At 51.2% G+C, this 23,135-nt stretch overlaps 1 protein-coding gene across 1 annotated transcript; it reads left to right on the forward strand.

Moving 5' to 3' along the window:
- Nucleotides 1-2,709: 2,709 nt before the first annotated feature.
- On the forward strand, nt 2,710-22,772 carry LOC118992205 (zinc finger protein 883-like). Its single transcript, XM_037053903.1, has 4 exons — nt 2,710-2,737; nt 6,337-6,405; nt 9,526-9,652; nt 19,983-22,772. The coding sequence occupies exons 2-4, from the start codon at nt 6,358-6,360 to the stop codon at nt 21,602-21,604; spliced, it is 1,797 nt and encodes a 598-aa protein (XP_036909798.1). The 5' UTR covers nt 2,710-2,737; nt 6,337-6,357; the 3' UTR covers nt 21,605-22,772.
- Nucleotides 22,773-23,135: the final 363 nt, after the last annotated feature.

The following is a 23,135-nucleotide window of genomic DNA, read 5'->3' on the forward strand; positions in this document are numbered from 1 at the left end:
GCAGGAAGCCAGTGTGGGTATCCATCCTTCCCTTTGGGTGCCTTGTGTTCGCCACTTTCGTCAGCTCCTCAGTCACTTTGACCCTCTTTCGGCTGCTGTCTTCAGTCAGCTCAAAAGTTTCCCAGCTGCGCCCAGGTGCACATGCATCTGTTAGCCCAAAGGGAAACATCTGGGCCCCCACAGCTCAAACAGTGGCTATATGAGCTGCCCCCCACTTTGTCACGTGTCGCTCTGCCTGCTCACTTCCTCACAGTCAGGTTTACAGTTTGCAACAGGCAGCAGCCCCTCCAGCCCCACCCTTCAGGAAGGCAAGAGCTGTTAATCTGCCTTTGACAGGCAGTGTGTCCCAAAAACTGCCTTCCTCTCTTTGGGCACTATTCCCAGTCCCCCTGCATTTTTGCAGGAATTGGAGGGGGATTGCCCTGTTTTTCTTCTCCATAGATTGAACCCAGTTAACATTCCCCATCCCATAATTACCATGCCCAAGGTGTATCAGCCTCTTACTATGAAATATTCACTATCATTATTAAATATGCTGTGATATGTCTTGGCTCGTGTGGCTCAGTGGATTGAGCAGTGGCCTACCAACCAAAGGGTCACCAGTTCGATTCCCAGACCAGGGTACATGCCTCGTGGTTCAGTTGCTTTGAAGCACCATCCTAGGCACCAAAAGACTGCAGTTTCCATTCCTGGTCAGGGCACCTACCTAAGATGCAGGTTTAATTCCAGGTGGGGCGCCTGTGGGCAGCAGCCAAAGGGTGTTTTTCTCTTATATCAACGTTTCTCTCTTTCCTTGCCTCTCTCTAAAATCATGCCTCTCTAAAACCAATGAACATGTCCTCCACTGAACATTAAAAAAGGAAGGAAAAGATGTCATTAATCACCACCTAAGGAAGCTGCTGTTAGCATTTTTGGGGTCACTGAGACATTCAGCAAATGCTTTTGCACTTGGCTTTGTTTATGGTACAGGGGGACCCCAGCCTGGAGACACCCTTTTCCACCCCAGCACCCCCAGTTTCCTCTCCTGTGACTTCCCTCGTTTGTTTCACTGTCCTCATCTGGAATGTAGCTTGGGTCCGAGGATTAAATGATGTGGTGCATCTTAATGATACTGACACCCTAGTCTGACCACTGGGAGAAGCCAGAGAGCGGGAAGAAGAAAAAAAAAAGAGGCCACCAAAGGAAATCTCTGTCGTCCAGGCTTTGATGAAGCAGAGGGCGGGCCCACGTTGCCTAGGTAACCGAGCACCTGCCTTGAAAGTGGAGCATCCTATCCTGGAAGCACACTCTCATGCTGGGCCAGATGCGGGTAATAGGATGTACTGCTCTGAGCACGTGCTAGCCTATCAAGGTGATTGGATAGGGGAAAAGCCCTCCTCCTCCGGATTCTGGTATCAGATTGTGTGTGGTCGTAAGGGTAGGCCGGCACCTGCACCACAGAGATAAAAATGGCAGGCAGGCGGGGAGATGCTGGACCGAAGACTAACCAGTCAGTGTAGACTATGGGAAGGAAGCAATTGGTCGCGGTTGAACTCCCCGTGTGAAAGTTTGGGAAGTTCATTGGCCAGTCTCACCGGTCTCAAACCGGAAACTAATATAAAAGCCAGGGGAGGGTAGAGATGGTCTCTCAACGCTGGCGACCAGAATACGCGTTGTGTTGTGGTCCTTCTGGCCCTGGAAACTGACTGGTCGGTCGATGGTGGTGCTGGCCCCCCCCAGGCTAGTTCTAGGAAGGAGTCTAAAGTCCAAACGCGGCAAGGACCAAAGTGAGCTGCCTGGGGGAGTGACTTCAGCAGCAGTGACTTCCTGTGGTTCCCAAAAGACGGTATTTGAAAAGGAGCAGGATCTGGACACTGCCTTCTGTTCTGGTCTGGCTGAGGACTGCAGGGTTTTTCCTGGAGTTTCCCGGAGCAGAAGGGCTTTGAGACAAGAGTCTGCCATTTTCCCCGACTCTGTGGCATCTGAATGACAATCCTCTTTCCTTTCTCACCAGCCTCTGCTTCTAGAGGTGGCCTATTTGGGGTACTGGGCAATGGATCCCCCACTTTGGTTCTGTAAATATAACGCCCACAACAGGGCCTGGGTGATGACGCAAAGGGCTAAGACTTCTTTGCTGCTGACGATCCTTTGCTTTCTCGCTTCTCTGCACGCTTTACAAATTTTCTGTAAGCCAGCAGGACCATTAGGACCCCGGGCCGCACAGCAGCATTTCTTCAGGGAGACCAGTTTCTTCCCCTGCATCTCCCAAGGCCCCATTTTTTTTCCTGCAATTTCCCACCCCTCTGACCGTCTGCATTCCTCCCTCACCACCTCCGCGCACCTCTCTCAGCCCCCGCCCCCAAACCGTCACCCCTGGGTCCCGGGCCCTACTCCCTCTGTCCACTCGCTCCATTACGGCCCCCGCCCCTACTCTGCCTTCCCGCTCCGTGCTCCCCAGTGCGTCCGTGTCCCAGAGCCCTCTCGAGTCCTGCTGTCTCCACGTGGTGGCCGCGGTATCTCCTGGGACACAGGGTCTAGCGCGGCCGCCAATAGCGTACCAGCAACGATCGCACTGCTGGGAGGCCCGAGCGTTTGCGTCAGAGGCGGTGGAAAGCGGACTTCTGGGAAGTGTAGTCTGTGGGTGCGCGCAGGCGCAGTGCGGGCCGGAGGGGGTTTGGGCGCCCGCCCGTGATTTTCCTGAGGAAGCCGCCAGGCGAGTCTAGCTGAAGTCCGCAGGTGCGGGAGGGGAGAAGAAAGTGTGCGGCCCGGGGAGGGGGCGGGGTCCTGCGAGTAAAGGTGATGCCTGTGGCTGTGTGTGTGTGTGTGTGTGAGTGTGTGTGAGTGAGTGTGTGTGTTGGGCTCAGACTCTCGGGCTGTCTTCAGGAGGCCACCTGTGTCTCGCCTTTGCGTGTGTATGTGGGTGTCTGTCTTCGTCTCTCCCGGGTCCGTCCGTGTCTGTGTTTGTGCGCGTGTCTGTCCTTGTTTCCGTCCGCGGTGTCTCAGCCTGAGGGCGCCATCCAGGGGTCCACCTGGGTCTGCTCCCTTCCTCCGCGCCTGTGTGTCTGCTGGGAGTGTGTCAGTGAGTGTGTCAGTGCGTGTGGGGTCCGTCTCTCCTGCCCGAGCCTCCCCCCCGTCTGTGTGCACCTGGGCCTCTGTCTCTGGGCGTGGATGACGTGTGTGAGTGGGGGCGTCGGGGGTGGACAGGCGGGCCTGAAGGAGCTGTCTGCCTGCGGGCCCCAGAGCCATCTGCTTCCCGTCCTCAGAGCCTCCCCTGGCCCTGGGAGGGCAGGACAAAAAAGCGTGTGGTAGCCAGGTTTGGGGCTAAGGAAGAGGGTCAGAGACCCTGCCCCATGCTGACCTGCGTGGGTTTGTTCAGGGAGGATGTTTTGGGTGCTCAGGGTATCGTTCTGGGCATTTTATAGGCCTCCCAGTAAGTCTGAGGGAGGGACCCTCATCATTCCCATTTCGCAGATAGGGAGACTGAGGCTCCGAAACTTCAAGTGAACCATCCAGCGCCATACTCAGGCAACCGGGTTCAAGAGCCTCCACAGTAACCCACAGATGGCAAATCCTTGTTTCCCTTAGAAACAATAGATGGCAGGAATTGCTAGAAAGCTTGGACAGAGGAGGAGGAGGAGCTGGAGCAGCTGCCAGCCCTGGCTCTGCAGTCACAGATCTCAGGCTACACTAGGTTCAGAGGTCACCAGGCCGTGCACAGGTCACTTTCTCGGGCCACTGTGCCTTTATGACCTCCTTTTAAATAAGGTAGAAGTTAACGTTGTGATTGCATTGCAATACAAACAAATATAGTCCGGGCTGGATTAGATTCATTTTTTCTCTTACAATTTTGAAAGAAATGATGATACTTTCAAGGTCATGTACAGGTGTCTAGTGCCCTGGGCCCACCGTGCTTTCTGGGTAAGTGGACTCTGGTGCCATTTACATCTGGCCAAAGGAACCCATAGTGTTGCCTTCACCGTGCAGGGGTAGGAGTCAGACACCACAAGTTCAGAAAGAATATTTCTGAAAATTAAATTCTGTTTGAAAAAACCATGAAGTCACTGCACCCAGGGAAGTAACTTCTGCTTCCTGGTGGCAACTTCAAAGTTTAGAATGAACTCGCAGCCCTCTGTCTGCTTACCCAGGGTTTGTTTGTTGATGTTTGTTTCAAGGAACAGCACTGTAATTAACATTGTTTATATCTTTGTTTTATTTTTTAACATTATATTTTATTGATTATGCTTCTACACTTGTCCTGATTTTTTCCCTGTTGCCCCCCTTCATCCAGTACCCTCTACTCCCTCAAGCAATCCTCAACCATTGTTCATGTCTGTGAGTCATGCGTATAAATTCTTTAGCTTCTCCATTTCCTATATTATACTTTACATCCCCTTGGCTATTCTGTATTTATACTTCTTTTTATACTTCTTTATGCCTATTGGCTATACCCATTTATACTTCTTTTTTTAATATTTTATTTATTTATTTTTAGAGAGAGGGGAAGGGAAGGACAAAGAGTGGGAGAGAAACATCAATTTGTGGTTGCCTCTCATGTGTCCCCTACTGGGGACCTGGCCTGCAACCCAGGCATGTGCCCTGACTAGGAATTGAACCAGTGACCCTTTGCTTCACAGGCCTGTGCTCAATCCACTGAGCAACACCAGCCAGGGCTAATTTATACTTCTTAATCCCTCACCTCTTCACCTGTTCTCCCCCTCCTCCCTCCCATTTGGCAACCATCTGGTAACTAACTTCTTTTCTCTTGCTGCTTTTAAGATTCTCTCTTTGGCATTTTAATTATGATGCATGTTGGAGTGAGCCTCTTTGCATCCATCATAATTGGGACTCTCTGTGCTTCCTGGACTAGCATGTCTACTTCCTTCACCAAATTAGGGAAGTTTTCTTCCTTTCTTCCCTTCTTTCTTAGATTTTACTTATTTATTTTTATTTATTTTATTTTATTATTATTATTTTTTTAATTTATTTATCTTTAGAGGGGAAGGGAAGGAGAGAGGGAGAGAAATATCAATGTATGGTTGCCTCTCGTGTGTCCCCCACTGGGAACTGGCCCGCAACCCAGGCATGTGCCCCGACTGGGAATCGAACCGCGCTCGTCTGGTTTGCAGGCCCGAGCTCAATCCACTGAGCTACACCAGCCAGGGCTTACTTATTTATTTTTAGAGAAGGGGAGGGAGGGAGAAAGAGAGGGAGAGAAACGTCACTGTTTGGTTGTTTCTCGAGTGCTCCCTACTGGGGACCTGGCCTGCAAGACAGGCATGTGCCCTAGATTGGGAATCGAACTGGCAACCCTTTGATTTGCAGGCCAGCACTCAATCTATTGAGCCACACCAGCCAGGACCAGGGAAGTTTTCGTTCACTATTTTTTCAGATAGAAAAAATTAAATTCTGTTTAAAGAAACCATGAAGTCACTGCACCCAGGGACGTAAATTCTGCTTCTTGGTGGCAACTTCAAAGTTTAGAATGAACTTTGATTGGGAATAGAACAGAAAGAGCTTTCTTTCTGTTCTCCTTCTGGCACTCCTGTGAGGTGAAGGTTGGCTCTCTTAAAATTGTCCCATAGGCTGCTTACACTATCCTCATTTTCTGTGATTCTTTTTTCTTCTGGTTGTTCTGCATGGTGGTTTTTTGCTTCCTTATGTTCCAAATCATTGATTTGATTCTCAGCTTCATCTATTCTACTACTGTTTCCCTGTAACTTGTTCTTTATTTCAATTTGTGAGTCCTTCATTTCTGACTGGGTCTTTTTTATGCTGCTGAGGTCCTCACTAAGTTCCTTGAGCATATTTCTAACCAGTGTTTTGAATTCTGCATCTGATAGATTGCTTATTTCCATTTTGTTTAGTTCTTTTTCTGGAGTTTTGATCCGTTCTTTCATTTAGGTCCCGTTTCTTTGTCTCCTTATTTTGGTAGCCTCCCTGGATTTGTTTCCATGCACGAAGGCATTTGTTGCACATGCCTGTGTGTTGGGGGACTGTCGGTGTGTGGATGTCAGGTGTCCACCAAGCCTGGGAACCCAGACCTAGTCATCGCAACACCAGTTGCAGCTCTGTCCTCTTGGGCGTGTGGCTTAGGTCTTTGGCCCTGTTTCCTCATCTGCGAAATAGGGTGAGGAGAAGTAGCCCTCACCGTGTAAAGTGTCATGAGGGTCTAATCATAGATATTTGCAGAGGGCCATGGGTGCCGCAGATTCCCCTGCCCCCTGCATGTGTCCATTATCAGTGTGTATGCGTGTTCCTGTCTGCCTGTCCCCCAGTGGGTGTGGCTGTGACCATCTGCAGTGTGAGGTGGGCCTCCACCTGATCTCTCACTGGGCCTTTCTCTTTCCCTACCCACAGCCCGCCTGCCCCCTGGTCACCATGGGCACTGGAAGGATGCTCCCCCAGCCACTGACCAAGAAAGCACTGGTGAGACATGTCACCCTCTTGTACCTCTTTCCTCTGGGTCAACCTTTTGGGCAGGGATGACCCTCTGACCCCCCGAAACCCTCCCAGCGCCCAGGTCCCTGGCCCAGTCTACTGGGGTGTGTCTGCCCTGAGGATGGACATTACTGTTTTGACACTGGCGTTTGTCCACCACAGGGGAGAGGGTAGCTCATGAGTGAGCTGACCTACTCTAGGGGCTCTCAGGAGACACCGGTGGACACCTGGAAATGGCAGAATAGACATGTTCCGACTAGTGTGACAGAGACCCAGGGAAGGACGTGCTGGGCCTCCGAAGGGGGCAGAGGAGACTAAATGCCCAGGGGGTGGGAGGAAGCTCTCTGTACAGAGGGACCTATGCATGTCCCCAGCCCTTGCTGTGATGTTTTTATGATGTTTTAGTGGTGGGCTGTTTGTGGTAGTTTTCTCTATATTTCCTCTTGTGTAAGAAAGACTTTATAATAATGAATATGTACGTGACCCAGGCCACAAGCTCGGTGTGATAGAGTGTCATCTCAATATGCCAAGGTTACAGGTTCGATTTGTGATCAGGGGACATTTAAGAAGCAACCAGTGAATTTATCATAAGTGGAATGACCTCTCTCTATCTCAGATCAATGAATTGTGTGTGTGTGTGTCTGAGCATAATTATATATTTTTTATTTCACCTCACCAGTGGATATGTTCGTTTGAGTTTTACAGAAAGGGGAAGAGAGAGAGAGAGAAAGAGAAACAAAGATGTGAGAGAGAGAAATAGATTGGTTGTCCCCAGCAGTGTCCCAGCCCTGGGATTAAACCTGCAACCTTCTGGTGTGCAGGACAGTGCTCCGACCAACGGAACCACCCAACCAGGACTAGGCATAAATCTTTCCCCTGCTTTTTGTATGATGTTTTTCCATTTATTCATTTATTTATTTTTAGAGAGAAGGGAAGGAGAAGGAAAGAGATGTCAATGTGTGGTTGCCTCTCTCATGCCCCGTACTGACGGCCTGGCCCACAACCCAGGCATGTGCCCTGACTGGGAATCGAACCGCGATTGTGTGGTTCCAAGGCCTGCGCTCAATCCACTGAGCTACACCAGCCAGAGCTTTTTTTTTCTAAGATTTTATTATTTTTAAAAAGAAGGAAGGGAGGTAGAAAGAGAAGGAGGGAAAGACCCATGTGTGAGAGAAACATCGACTGGTTGCCTTCCATGTGTGTCCCAACGGGGGGCTGCACCCACAACCTCCAGTTGTACAGACAACACTGTAAGCAACTGAGTCACCTGGCTAGGGCTGGACATTTCTTATTAATGGAATCACGTGACATGTGGGGTTTTTTTTTTGTCACTGGCTGCTTTCCCTGAGCTTTATGCTTCGGGTGTTCCTCTATGTTGTGGCGGATGTGCTTTTGCACGACTGTTTATATTCCATTGCACAGGCGCGCACCATGTGGTGTACATGTGAGTTGCTATCACTTTTGGGGTGTTATTAGCAATGCTGCTGTCAACACTCATGGACAGTTTTTTGTCTGAGATTCTCTTTTCTCTTGGGAGTAGTAGCAGAAAGTGTGGGTCCTTTGATAACAGTATATTTAACCATTTAAGGAATGATCCGACTTTTCCAGTGCGGCTGCCCCACGGTGTCTCCACTGTTGCCTTCTCTGTGGTGGTTGCCTTGGTTTCCTCCTTCACCAACATTCTTTAGGATTTGCTGGTGATTGTCATTTCCGTGTACTTGGAATTTTGGAGTTTAATTTTTATTTTCCTTAATCTCTTTTACTGTAATTACATTCTTTTTTCTTTTTTCTAAAAATACAGCCTGCCCTGGCTGGGTGGCTCAGTTGGTTATAGCATTGTCCCGCACACCAAAAGGTTGCAGGTTCAATCCCAGTCCGGGCATGTGCATGAGGCAAGCACATCAATGTCTCTCTCTCTGACTCTGCCTTTCTCTTCCTCTTAAATCCATAAATATACCCTCAGGTGAGGGTTGAAACGAAACATCCTGAATTCACCTCTTTGGAAGTGGGTGAGGTTTCTTTTGTGGCGAAGTAGTTTGTGCCATTAGACAAGAACCCAAAACAGATGAAGCCCTGGAATGAGCTGCCTCAGTCATGTGAGTATAGCAATCATACCTCAATAAATTGTTTAAAAAACAAGATTGTCCTGGCCACGTGGCTCAGTTTGATGGAGCACCGCCCTGTGTATGAAAAGGCTACAGACTCCACCCTCAGGGCAGGGCACTTTCAGGAGGCTGCCGATTGGTGTTTCTCTCTCTGCCTCTTTCTCTCTTAAATCAACAAACATGTATTCAGAAAGTGATTTTAAAAGAAATTATTAGCTTGGGTTTCCCAAAGGATGAGTCAGGCAAGGAATCAAATAATAATAACATAAGATTTGTGTTAATGACAAGAGGCATATAGAAGAGATACATGGAATGTCCAGTTAATCAAGTGATAAGAGCTGCCATTTCTGGGAGCTTCCTGCAGCTATACCACACTGCGGAATCACCCACACATGACCTCATTTAACCTCGTAACAGCTCCTAGTGGGGCTTTGTTACTAGGAGGTCCAGTGAACAAACAGGCTCAGAAAGGTTAAGACAGTTGTCTGAGGAAGCACAGCTGGGAATGTGGAACAGAGCCAGAATTTCACCACAGGTCCCCCAACCCAAGACTGTGGACCACTGACCGCCTCGTACTGCTCCCTCATCACCTGGTGGTGGTCCCGAGACACAGGAGGCCAAGGTGAGCCCAGAGTCCCTGGCAGACACTCGGACCGCAGAGAGATTGGCCAGCAGGTGGCACTCCACTAGCAGAGGGTGCATCACACTTCTTGGTCCATGACAGATACATACTTTTCCAGAATTGTCTACTCAGGCCCTTAGCCCTCACTTGCAGTGGGTGGTTTGTCTTCCTGGTGAGCAGCCCCGTAGTTTATTTGCCCATCCAAGGACCATCCAGTGACTTAGGCACTGAGTGGTCAGGCCCTTCAGAGCTCCACACCACGTTGACCTGACATCAGGCACATACTGTGTCTCTTCCCTGATCCTTTTGGCCCTTCTGGCCATGGCTCTTGGCCTCTGTGAGGAGGGCCCTGTGGTGAGTGGTGTGCACTTCCTCTCACAGGGGTCGGTGACATTCAGGGATGTGATGGTGGACTTCACCCAGGAGGAGTGGCGGCAGCTGAAGCCTGCGCAGAAGGACCTGTACAGGGACATGATGATGGAGACCTACTGGAACCTGGTCTCGCTGGGTAAGGAAGTAGCTTTGCTGCGTTATTCACCCTCTGCCCGTCACTTCACGGTGACACAGAAATAAAAAAGATGGACAGATCTGACTAAGTAGGAACTTCAAATTACTCAAACTTAAAAAATAAACTTCATAGGTGATGAAGTTGGGAACAGCATTTACCACATGTATATCAGTCAGAGGATTATAAATATACAAAGAGCTTGTAGGAATAAACGAGAAAAAGACCAAATGAATGATAAGAGAGATGGTCCAAGCTTAAGATTGTGCAATTCATATAGAGAGAGATGCATGGAGTTACACTTCATAAAAGATTTTTAAGCCTTACTAATGATCACAGAAGTACAAATTGAGTCACAGGAATACGTTTCTTGCCCATGAGGTACACGGGTGAAAAATAATAGTCCTGGCCATGTGGGGCTCAGTTAGTTGGAGCTTTGTCTTGTACACCAAGAGGTTGCCGGATCGGTTCCCTGACCATATACGTACCTAGGCTGTGAGTTTGATCCTAAGGCAGAGCACGTACCAGAGGTAACCGATCGATGATTCTCTCTCACTAGTGTTTACCTCTTTTTCTTTCTCTATCCATCCCCCTCTCCATCTCCCCCACCTTTCTCCCTCTCTAAGCATATCCTAACACGAGGCATGAAAAAAAGTAACAGCATCCAGTACTATGAGAGTTCAGGAAAGGGACCCTTCATTTTAGGAGCGTGAAGTTGGGAAAACTTTTGGAAGACAGTTTGGTGTTGTCAACCAAATTTTAAATGATTCCAGTTCTAGGATATCAACCTTAAATTTTTTTTCTGTGAGTGTGCAGCATTTGTCATAGGAAGAAAGATCAAGAGAAATGCCCCAGCTGCCCACCTACGAGACTGACCAGACAAGTCAGGGTGTAGCTGTGCGATGGAAATCACAGCGCTCTGGAAAGATGAGCGCCCTTGGTAGTCACCGGCACAGAGAGACTTCCCTAGATAACATTGTTCAGGAAAAACGCTAACTTTCAAAATTAGTGTACGGTTCCATTTCATTAATAGCTTTTGTGGAGGTTTAACTGATCTACAATTAACTGCACATAGTTAATGCAAACAATTTGATGCGTTTTGATATTTGTATGTACCTGGGAAATCATTGTCATGATGCAGACATGTCCATTAGCCCAAAAAGTTTTCCTTCCATTTCTCCCACCCTTCATTCCCTGGTGATCACTGTGGTTTAGATTGCCTATTCTAGAATTTTACATATATATATAATCATATGGCACATACCCTGTTTTTAATCTGACTTCTTACAAGCAGCATTATTGTTTTTTATTTAAGGTTTTATTCACTTATTTTTAGAGGGAAAGGGAGGGAGAGAAGCATTGCTCAGCTGGCTCTCACACACCCACAGCTGGTGCCCTGGTCTGCAGCCCAGGCATGTACCCTGACTGGGAATCAAACTGGTGACCTTATGGTTTGCAGGGGGGTGCTGAATCTACTGAGCCACACCACCCGGGGCGGTGTCATGCTTTTGAGGTGTACCCATATTGTCCATATATATCAGTAGTTCCCTTCATTATTTTTTGTTTTTCTTTTTTTCTTTACAACTTTTTTTCTTAAGAGAGGGAGAGAAACATCACTGTGCGGTTGGCTCTTGCACACCCTGCACTGGGGACCAGGCCTCCATCCCAGGCACCTGCCCTGCCTGGGAATCAAACCAGCAGTCCTTTAGTTCGCAGCCCTGTGCTCAATCCACTGAGCCCCCCCAGCCAGGCTGTTTTTCTTTTTTTAAATCCTCACCTGAGGATACATTGATGCATTTGAGAGGGAGAGAGAAACATGGATCAGGTTGCCTCCCCTACAGAACTTGATGGGACTGAACCTGCAAACTTTTGGTGCTGGGGACACAGTTCCAATCAACTGAGCCCTTTGGCCAGGGCAGTAGTTTGCTTCTTTTTATTGCTGAGTGACATTCTGCTGCATGGAGAGACCGCGATGTTCTTATCCCTTCACTTGAGGGTGAGCCTATGGGTTGATTCCAGTTCTGGGTATTTTTCTGTAGACATGATCTGTCCTTTCTGTGGAGGGTGGTTAGGTCACATGTAGGTGCCTATTTTACTTTTTGAAACTGCCAAAGTGTTTTCAAAGCAGTCATCTTGTTTTTTATATCTACCAGCCTGCGCTGGGAATTGCTTTGTGCACTTGTCGGAACTGAACATGCTCAGTCTCTCGCTCAGACAGTCTCGTGCTTGCGCAGTCTTTCCACAGCCCAGCGCGGAGCTGGTACCGAGAAGCCTTCCAGGTGCTTGTTTCCCATTCGTATATTCTCTTTGGTGGAGTGTCTGGTTCAAGTCTTTTGCGTCTTTGCTTGGTGGGTTGTTTGCTTCCTTATTATTCACTCTGAAAATTCTTTACATATTCTTTTGTTGTTAATTCTTGCTCTAAGGCCTTTACGAGACATGCGCTTTAGAACTATTTCTCCCATTCTGTGGGCACTCTTTTCTCTTCCTCGATGGCATCATTTGGAACACAAACATTTTTAATGTTGATGGGGTCCAACTTATTTATTTATTTTTTTTAAAAAATATTTATTTATTTATCTTTAGAAGGGAAGGGAAGGAGAGAGGAAGAGAAATACCAATGTATGGTTGCCTCTCCTGTGTCCCCTGCTGGGAGCTGGCCTGCAATCCAGGCATGTGCCCTGACTGGGAATCGAACCGCGATTGTGTGGTTCACAGGCCCACGCTCAATCCACTGAGCTACACCAGCCAGGGCCCAACTTATTTATTTTGTTGTTACTTGTGTTTTAGGTGTTATCTCTGAGGGACTGTTGCCTAAACCAAGGCCATGAGGATTTACTCCCGCTTCTTCTACAAGTTTTAGAATTTTACCTCTTTATTTGTGTCCTTGGTCTAATTTGAGTTAATTGTTGTGAATAATGTAAAAAGGATCTCACATCACTTTTTTAAAAAATTAAATTGATTGTGGTGACATTGGCTAACAGGATCACATAGGTTTCAAGTGTCCATTTTTAGGATAAGCGATCTGTATGTTACATTGTGTGCCCGCCACCCAAAATCACATCACTACCCATCACCACGAATCGTCACTGTTTTGAATGTGGATATCCAGGTGCCCCAGCACCATTTGTGTGTTTTCTGTTTTTGTTTTTAAAGATATTATTTATTTAGCCCTGGCTGGTGTAGCTCAGTGGATTGAGTGTGGGCCTGGGAACCAAACAACCGCAGTTGGATTCCCAGTCGGGGCACATGCCTGGGTCGCAGGCCAGTTCCCAGCAGGGGACACACAAGACGCAACCATACATTGATATTTCTCTCCCTCTCTCCTTCCCTTTCTCGCTAAAGATAAATAAATAAAAAAATTTTTAAAGGACTTATTTATTTATTTTTAGAGAGCGGGGAAGGGACAGAGAAAGAGGGGAAGAGAAACACTTTATTACATTGTGTGGTTGCCTCTTGTGCACCCCCAACTGGAGACCCGCCCTCAGCTGGAGACCCCAACCCAGGCAAGCACCCCAAGTGGGAATACAACCGGTGACCCTTTGGTTCACAGGCCGGCACTCAATCCACTGAGCCACAGCAGCCAGGGCCCCCACATCATTTGTTGATGAGAAGATGTTTGTAATTTGATGAAGTCTAGTTTATGAATTACTTTCTTTGAGGATTTGCTTCTGACCATATTCACAACCGCAATTCTTCTCTGTCCAATCTCGGAATTCACTGGCCTGTTATGTCCCCAGCGTGTCTGAGACCCATGGGCTCCAAACACACCCACTGTCACCCTCCTTCCCTCTACCCTCTGGAACATTACCCAGGCCACCATGTCCCAGGCCACCACTTTCTGTGGCATCACCTCCACACCTCAGGGTGAAGAAACCAGGATCATTCTCCAATGTAAGATCCTTGTGAAATCCTTTCCTCTGGAGTGGGACAGTGACATGTGTCCAGATAGTGACTCAGGGATTGGACCCCATGATGGAATGTGCTGGGTGACCTGGAGGGTGTGGCTCCATTCTCAGAGCCTGGGTTTCCCCATCTGTAAAATGGGTAGAATCTTACCGGCACCTACTCACGTGCTGTGAGGGCTACTTTGTACCATGGCAGCAAGTGGCTGGCAGCCAGTGAAGGTTTATCAGGCACGCTCCATGTGCTGGACCCTGTGTGGGAGCTGGGGGCCAACCAGGCCCTTGCCTTCCCAGAGCTCACCTCCCGCTGCGGGGTCTGTCAGTGGGAGCATGGAGGAAGGATGCCTTAATGAGCTCTCACAGTGACGCAGGTGAGCGAGTGGCGTGCCGGAGCTTCCTCTCCACCGTAGGGTGGACAGAGAAGGCCTCCCTGTGGGGGACAGAGCTTCCCTGAGGCTCGAGGAGGGGCACCCATGGGAAGGCCGAGGGAAGGGCAGGTGCAAAGGCCCTGAGGCAGGAAGCACTGGGCATGGACCAGGGAAACAAGGACGAGTGGGGCTGGATGGTGTAGAGGAGTCAGGAGGGTGGGAAGGCGTCGCCCGTGGTCCCCTGGGGACCGGGAAGGTGCCCAAGAGGGTTTGGTCCGACTCTGAGCTCCTCTTCCCGCGGAGTGGACAGTGGGTTGTGGAGAGTTAGGGAGGCTGCTGCATTGCGGCCGTGGAGGAGCATCGGTCTGGTTCAATTCAAAGTGTTCACCTGTGCGGTGGCATTTCTTAACAGTCTGGACGGTGGGGTGGGGAATGGGTGAGCCAAGAATGACTACTAAATCTTTTTTAATAAAAAAAATTGTTGCAAAATATATATAACAAAAATTGACCATTTGACTCTTTTTAGGTGTACAGTTCAGTGGCATGAAGTAAATTCACTTTGTTGGTCGGCCATCACCACCATCCATCTCCAGAGCTCTTTTAATTGTCCCCAGCTGACAATCTGTCCCCTCCACACAACACCTCCTCATCCCCGTCCACGAGCCCGTGCACCCATGTCCTACTTTCTGTCTCTGTCAATTCGATGATTCTGGTTGCTTCATATGAGTGGAATCATAAGGTATCAGTCATTATGTGTCTGAATAATTTGGCTAAATCTCTTGATGAGCCTTCCTTTTTATCATTTGGGAGAGAATTCTGAAATCACAGACTCGCATCGAATGCATTAGGTTTATGATACCTAAGAGGGGTGCACGAGGCCTCGGATTATTCCTTGGCAGAGCTCAGAGAGGGGGTCTGGGCAGGGGCATCTATGCAGGAGGTATCAGCACAGAGAAGAGACAAAAATAGGACTCTCGTGACTCAGCAGAGGGGTCTCCAACTTCGGGGTTGTGGGCTCAATGGGAACTTAAATGGGGGAAAGAGAACAACTGCTTATCAATCCTGCTTTTTTTGTTGCCTCTTAGGAAGAAGGGCTCAATGTGGCAGGATCTTCAATCTTGTAATGACATTTTTGTGGAAGAGCTCACAGTTTTTAATGTTGGCATGAACCATGAGGTCCATGTGCAGAGTCTAGAACTCAGGACAGCCCCTAGGTTGGACACAGAAATTGAGGAATCCACAGGACACATGCAAGAGGAAACTGGAGCGGCTGTGGTCAGCAGGGAGGGACGGGTGTGCAAAGAGGAAGGGTCTGGATCCGGCCGTCAGGGCTGGGCTGCTCCTGGGCAGCGTAGGAAGGCGGGAGCTTGGCCGGAGGGTGGGGAGGCAGAGGACAACCAGCACCCACATGCGAGTCAGCTCTTACTTGGTTGTTTTTAATAAAAGACATTCCTTTGAGAAGCACAGATGGAGTGCCCAGGGTGGAGGCCCGAAAGCGAGGAGCCATGTGCAGCGAATCCTCACTGTGTGAAGCCTTCGATCTGCCCCTTCAAGCCCGCCTTCCTCCTGATTCCCTCCTGCTGTCTGTCCGCCCAGCTCTGAGCTCCCCGGCCACCTTTGCACCCACTCCCATGGGCACCTTGCTGTCTGTGCTCACCTCCCCACACCTCACTGTGTCAGTTCACTGCTTTCCTTTCTGTCTGTCCCACGAGCTTGTCCCCTGTTCTGAGACTGTGCCTTGTCATGCCTTGGGAAAGTCCTCCCTCCCAGCGTGGTTAACTACATGTGTGTTGTCATCTCTTTCCCCCTCTTCTCAGACTTGGAGACTAGACCTGACATGAAAGAACTGGACCCGCAGGAGGACATTTAGAAATACAGACCATCTGTTGCTGTGGTGGAAGGACCCACAAAGAATGGTGCCTGGGTTTGTGTTTGTGAAGGAGCAGGGGTGGCCACAGGGGAGCCCAGGAACTTGTCTGGGGCGGTTTGACAGGTCCCAAACACTAGTCCATGAATGTCATGAATCTAAGGCATTCGTGCACCAAAGCACTATGCCGGCCCCACCAAGATGAGAAGGACCAAGAGGACCGGGGATGCCCCTGTTTGTCGTGCATGGGAAGAGCTCAGGTACTTCAAGCTACTGTCCTCCCTCCAAACTTTGCAGGGAAAAGAAGCCCTACGTGTGTAGGGACCGTGGCGCAGCTTTCAGATATAAGTTGTCACTGAGGAAGCATCAACGAATCCACACCGGGGAGAATCCCTCCTCGTGCGTCATGTGTGGGAAGCAGTTCACACGGCCATTGTACCTCAGTATCCTACAGCGCTTGCACACCTGGAAGAAGCCTCATGTGTGTGGGGACTGCAGCAAGGCTTTCGGTTGTAACTCTTTCCTGAAGAACCACCAATGAATTCTCTCTGGGGAGACACCCTCCTCTTGCACCACATGCAGGGGGCTGTGCACCCAGCTGTGATACCTCCTTGTCCAGCAGCGCTTGCATATCGTGGAGAAGTCCTGTGAGTGCTTCACCTGCTAGATGCACTTGGCAAGGCTCTTGTCCCTGGCAGTGCACCAGGTCGATCACATCGGCAAGATACCCTACGAGTGCGGCAAGGCCTTTGTCAGGAACTTCTCACTCACCCTCCACCCGAGGATCCGCAGAGCAGAGGGGCCCTGTGAGTGCGGCAAGTGTGGGAAGACCTCCAGCCTGAACATCACCCGTACATGACACTACAGCAGGATGCGCACGTACCGCTGGGTGCATTGGATCTCAAAGTCCATTTCCGGTGGGCAAGACCTGAGTCCATGGCCAGTGCCAGACTTGACATTGGAGCCCACGGGTAGATGTAAGAGAAGTCCGGCCCCGACTGGTCTTAGGAATGTGGGTGCTAGGGACAGGTCACGCTGTGCACGTGAGCTGCTACCATAGCATATGCAGGGCTGTGTGGAAAGCAAGCCCCCCAACAGGTCCAGCATCTGGGAGTATGGCCGGGGTCACTGGGGCTCCAGACCCAGATCAAGTACTGTTGTAGGAGCTTGGATGACACAGTCTGTGTCTCTGGTCTCCACCTCCTGAACAGTAAAGTGCAGGAGAGGAAGGAGAAAGGAAGAGGGGGAAGTGGGCTCCATGGGGACGTTCTCCTTTGTCACACACGCCTGGATCCAGTCCAGAGGTCATGTTATCGCCATGTGTGTGTCTTCATTTTCCGACACCAGCCCCAGTTTGCCAGCAACAACAGAAGGTGCCAAGTGGATCAGGAGGAGAAAAAAGTCTTGTCTAGTGTTAGGTAGTAACAGTAATCGCTTCGGATTCCAAAGTTTCTCATAGTGTTCTGTTAAATGTTATTTATTTGTTTTTAGAGAGGGGGAAGGGAGGGAGAAAGAGAGAGAGAAACATCAATGTGTGGTTGCCTCTCGTGCATCCCCCAACTGAGGGCCTGGCCCGCAACCCAGGCATGTGCTTTGACTGAGAATTGAACTGGCAACCGTTTGCTCCCTAGTTCAGCTCTCCATCCACTGAGCTACACCAGCCAGGGCTAAATTTTTTTTTTAATAAAACTTTTGATAAGGGAGATCCACATCATTTTGAACCATCAGATGTAAAAGATATAAATAGCAGTTGTCCTGTCAAAATGAGTGTCAGTGCTTTGGAGTGGGGACATGAATCGCCAACAGGAACCCCAGAAACCCAGCAACCCCACCCCAGGTATGAGGACACCTGCTGCTCCCAGCCCTGCATTCCTGGCTTGGAAATGGTCAGACCAGGTGGCAGGGCCCAGACCCTCAGTCCCAGAGATGGGTTGTGGGTTTCTCCTGCAGAAACCCACCCAGGCGGCACCCCTCCCCATAGGGCTGTTTCAGTGTCTGGAGAAAAATCATATACAGACTGTCCCCTGCCCACCCCCTGCTGGTTGGTATTCTTGTGAAAATAAAGTGCCTTCCATCTGGAGGGCACATTTAACCTATGCCTTACCCTTACAGTTTCATCATTGATGCTGATAGCAATCCGTTACCAATAATAAATAGCAAATGATACAAGAAGGGTGCCCTATTAATAATACATGAAGTATTTATTAATAAATGGGCAATTAATTACTACTCAGAGCCCTGTTATTATCCTGGGGTTTCCACTAAGGAAACTGAGGCTCGGGGTGCTAATACTTTGCATGAGAAAAGCACCGGGGGCCGGTGAACCTGCCCTGTGGACTCCAGCAGCCATCTTTCCAGGACTGCAAGGTCTATTTTCCTGGGGCCTGGAGGCCACGCCTACCTCCCCTTCCTCTGACATGGTGGGAGGAGCAAATCTAGGGGGAGGAGCTTAGAAGGTGGAGAGGAGGAAGTGGTAGGTGGAAGAATGGGTTGGAGTAAGGGCAGGTGCAAAGGCCCTGAGGCAGGAAGCACTGGGCATGGACGAGGAAATGAAAGCGAACCTTAGGATGAATGGTGCTGGGTGGCAGAGAGGAGTCAGGAAGGTGGGAAGGCATTGCCTGTGGTGTCCCCCCCACCCCATATTGGGAAGGTGCTGGAGGGCTTGGTCTGACTCCTGAGCTCCTCATCCCGCGGAGTGGACAGTGGGTTGTGGAGAGTTAGGGAGGCTGTTGCATTGCGGCCGTGGAGGAGCATCGGTCTGGTTCAATTCAAAGTGTTCACCTGTGCGGTGGCATTTGTTAACAGTCTGGACGGTGGGGTGGGGAATGGGTGAGCCAAGGATGACTTGTAATTCTTTTTTTTTTAATTAAAAAATTTCTATTTTCTTAATGCACACAAAGTATACATAACAAAACAGGCCATTTAATTTTAGGAGTAGATGTTAGTGGCATTAAGCACATTCACATTGTTGTTCAACCATCACCAGTGTCCATCTCCAGAACTATGTCATGGTTGCCAGCTGACGCTCTGTCACCTCTGAAGAATCGCTCCCCATCCACCCTCCTGAGCCTGGCACCCAAGTCCTACTTTCCGTGTGTATAAATTTGACGGTTCCTGTTGCCTCATATGAGTGGAATCATACAGAATCGGTCATTGTGTGTCTGGATTATTTCGCTAAGTGTGTTTTGATGAGCCTTTTTTTTATTTGGGAATAGAGGTCCCCAAAGCACAGGTCTTGCCTCAAAGGCATTAGGTTTGTGATACCCAAGAGGGCTTGGGTTAGTCCTCAGCAGAGCTCAGAGGAGGTCTGGATGGGAGCATCCATTTAGGAGGGGGGTCAGCATAGGCCAGAGACTGAAATCCAGGCTTCTGTGCCTTAAGGGAGGGCTCTTACACTTGGGTTTGGGGGCCACCGTGGCTTCAGTGGGGGGAGTGGGACAGCTGCTTACCACTCCCTGTCTCTGTTGCCCCCTGGGAGGGAGGGCCCCGTGTGGCCAGATCTCCACTTTTTCTTATCAGAGTGTTGTGTAGCGATTCGCAGGTTTTAGATATTGGTATAAACTATGAGGTCCACATGCAGAGTCCTGAACTCAGGACAGCCCCTAGGCTGGAAACAGAGATTGAGGAACCCACAGGGCATGCACAAGAGGGGACTGGAGTGGCTGTGGTCAGCAGGGAGGGACAAGTATTTAAAGAGGCAGCTGCCAGGGCCAGGCCACTCCTGGACAGCGTGGAAAGGCAGGAGCTTGGTGGGGCAGTGGGGAGACAGGACAGCCAGCACCCACATGACAGTCAGCTCTCTTTTGTTTCTAATAACTGTTGATGCTTTGAGAAGCACAGCTGACTGGGGTTGTGCAGAATGGGGCCTGGAAGCTGGGAGCCCCCCCACCCCGTGTAGTGACTCCCCACTGGGTTTGTGGGAGCCTTTGATTCACGCCTCCAAGCCTGCCTTCCTCCTCTCTCTCTCCAGGCGCCTGTCCACCCAGCTCAGCTCTGCTGGTTGCCACCTTTGCACCCACTCCCAGGGGACCTTTCTCCCTCCACTAACCTCCGTAAACCTCACTATCTCACTTCTTCCTCTGTCCCCACGGCAGGCTGTCCCCAGCTCTCAGGCTGTGCCTTGTTGCACCTTGGGAAGGTTCTCCCTCCCAGCTGGTTAACTACATGTGTGTCGTCATCTCCTTCCCCTCCCTCAGACTTGGAGACTAGGCCTGAAGTGAAAGAATCCGACCCACAGGAGGACGTTTGGGAAGACAGACCACCCACTGCAGTTGTGGCAGAAGGACCCACAAGGCATGGTGCCCAGGATTCTGCCTGTGAAGGAGCAGGGACACAGGGTGACCCAGTGGGGCAGCGACAGGGGAGCCCGAGGACTTCTCTGGGGTGCTTGGATGTGTCCCCAAACTTAGCCCATGAATGCTTTGAATGTAAGGCGTTTGTCCACCGAAGCCCCATGCCAGCCCCGCTGAGACCTGAAGGACTGAGCCGAGCGGAGACGCACCCCTTCACCCTGTGCGGGAAGGACTCGGGTACTTCAGGCCTCAGGCCTCCCTCCAAACTCCATGCAGAGAAGAAGCCCTGTGAGTGTGGGGACTGCAGCAAAGCTTGCAGCTGTAATTTGTCCCTGAAAGAGCATCAGCGAGTCCACACCGAGGAGAAGCCCTTCTCGTGCACCACGTGCGGGAAGCAGTTCGCCTGGACGTCGACCCTCACCACCCACCAGCATGTGCACACTGGGGAGGAGCCGTTCACCTCCGAGGCCTGCGGAAGGGTCTTCAGCAGCAACGAGTGCCTCCTCGCGCACCAGAGGACTCACAGGGGCGAGAAGCCACTCACGGTCCCGGAGTGCAGCCACAACTCAATTACGGGTCAAGGGCACGTGCACTCTGGGGAGAAGCCATATGTGTGCGTGGACTGTGGGAAGGCCTTCCGCCGGAACAAGCACCTTATCGTGCACCACAGCACTCACAGCGGGGAGAAGCCATTCCCGTGCGTGGAGTGTGGCAAGGCCTTCAGCCAGAAGGCTCACCTCGTCCGTCACCAGAGGACGCACACTGGGGAGAAGCCGTACCTGTGTGGGGACTGTGGCAAGGCCTTCAGCCAGAGCAAGCACCTCGTTGTGCACCAGCGAACACACACGGGCGAGAAGCCGTTCACGTGTCCGGAGTGCGGCGAGGCCTTCAACAGGAGCTCCTCTCTCAGGCTGCACCTGGGGACCCACACGGGCGAGCGGCCCTACTCGTGCGGCTGCTGCGGCAAGACCTTTAGCCAGAACGCCTACCTGACCGAGCACCGGCGCATCCACCTCGGGGTGAAACCCTTGAGGTGCAGCGTCTGTGGAAAGACTTTCAGCAAAAACTTCCTGCTCGCGCAGCACCTGCGCGTGCACACGGGCGAGAAGCCCCACAAGTGCGGCCAGTGCGGCAAGGCCTTCGGCTGCAACTCGTCACTGAAGACGCACCAACGAGTCCACACGGGGGAGAAGCCCTACGAGTGCACGGGGTGCGGCAAAGCTTTCCGCTATAACTCGTGCTTGAAAAATCACCGAAGAATCCACACTGGGGAGAAGCCCTACGAGTGCACGGGGTGCGGCAAGGCTTTCCGCTACAAACTGTGCCTGAATGTGCACCAACACACCCACGCCGGGGAGAAGCCATACCAGTGTGTGCAGTGCGGCAGAGCTTTCAGCTGTCACTCGATCCTGAGGAAGCACCGGCAAATTCACACCCGAGAGAAGCCCTTCTCGTGCACCACGTGTGGCAAGCAGTTCACCCAGCAGTCGACCCTCGCGGCCCACCAGCGTGTGCACACTGGGTGAAGCGTTCCGTGTGGGGGGACTACGACACGGCCTTCAGCAGCGGGATCAGCTCACTGTGCAACAAGGACGCAAAGCGGGGAGAAGCCATCGTGCGTGCCCTGTGCGGGAGTGCCTTCAGCCAGAGCGCGCATCCGAGGGAGCAGCAGTGGGCGCGCTCGGCAAGAACGCCTGACCGATCCAGCACCGGTGCTTCCGAAAGGGGGCGGAGGCCTCCCAGTGCAGCCTGCGTGGAAGGACTTTCAGCGAGAACTTCCTCGTGTAACCCCTGTGCTTGCACCCGAGGACGGCCCGACCGGTGCTCCCTCTGACAGATGCGCTGCACAGAGCGCTCGTTCCCCGGCTCAGCGCCACACCACAGCGCCACACCACAGCGCCACACCCGGGAGAAGCCCTACAGGGGCAGCCGGTGTGGCGGGGCCTCTAATACGAACCACTGGCTCACCCTGCACGAGAGGATGCAGAGGGGTGAGAAGCCCTGCGAGCGCGGCGAGGGAGAGAAGATGTTTGGCCTGAACACCTACCTGTGGGACACCCGAGAAGGATGCGCCCCTATTGGGGTCGGGGGGAGTATGGGGTGTCAAAACTCACACCCAACAGGGTGGTCCTGAGCCCATGGGCCACTGCCAGGCTTGACATTGGAGCATGCAGGTAGGACTCGAGGGAAGTCCTGTCCAGGTGGGTACCAGGCAGGTGGGCTCTGGGGAGAGGCCACGCCCTACACAGGAGCTGCTTCTGGAGCATCAGCAGGGCCAGGAGGAGAGCAAGCTCCCTGTACGTCTGGCATCAGGGAGCGTGGCCAGGGGCTCTGTGGCTGGAGACTGAGCTCAAATAAACTGACCTATGAGCCTGGAGAATGCAGTTCGTGTCTCTGGCTCTCCATCTCCTGGATTGTAAAGTGGGGGAGGGGAAGAAGACAGACAGAAGACAGACAGGGCTCCGCGGGGACATTCTCCCTTAGTCACACACGCCTGGGTGTAGCGCAGAGGCCAGGTCGTTGCCCTCCCTTGGTCTCCTGGTCTCCCACCCCCAGCCTCCAGTGTCCCTGCAACAGTAGCAGTTTCCAAGTGGCTCGTGAAGGGGAAAAAATTATTTTTGTCAGCATTAGAAAGAAACAGTAATTGCTTCAAATGCCAAAGTTCTGTTAAGTTGTTTTTAATAAAACTTCTAATTAGTGGAAACCAATGCCATTTCTAACACTCATCGGGGCAGAAGATACAGGTACAGGTAATCCTGTCAAAAATGAGTGTCATGAGTGTCAGCACCTGGCGGGAGGGGGCATGAGTTCCCCACCAGAACCCCAGAAAGCCAGCAATCCTGTCCCAGGTACGAGGCCACCTGCCCCTCCCAGCCCTGGATTCCCGGCTCAGGAACAGTCAGACCAGAAGGCTGGGCCCAGATCCTCAGCCTCAGGGATGGGAGGAAGGGTCCCCCCTGTTGTAAGCCAGCCAGGCTGCCCCCTCGGTCCCCTCAGAGCCGCTTCCCTTACAGGAGAACAGCCCTGTCTCAGACCGCAGGCCATCCCCCACCACCT

This window comes from Sturnira hondurensis, unplaced genomic scaffold (assembly GCF_014824575.4).
Source record: "Sturnira hondurensis isolate 20B ecotype Veracruz unplaced genomic scaffold, ASM1482457v3 Scaffold0008151, whole genome shotgun sequence".
Taxonomy (NCBI): Eukaryota; Metazoa; Chordata; class Mammalia; order Chiroptera; family Phyllostomidae; genus Sturnira; species Sturnira hondurensis.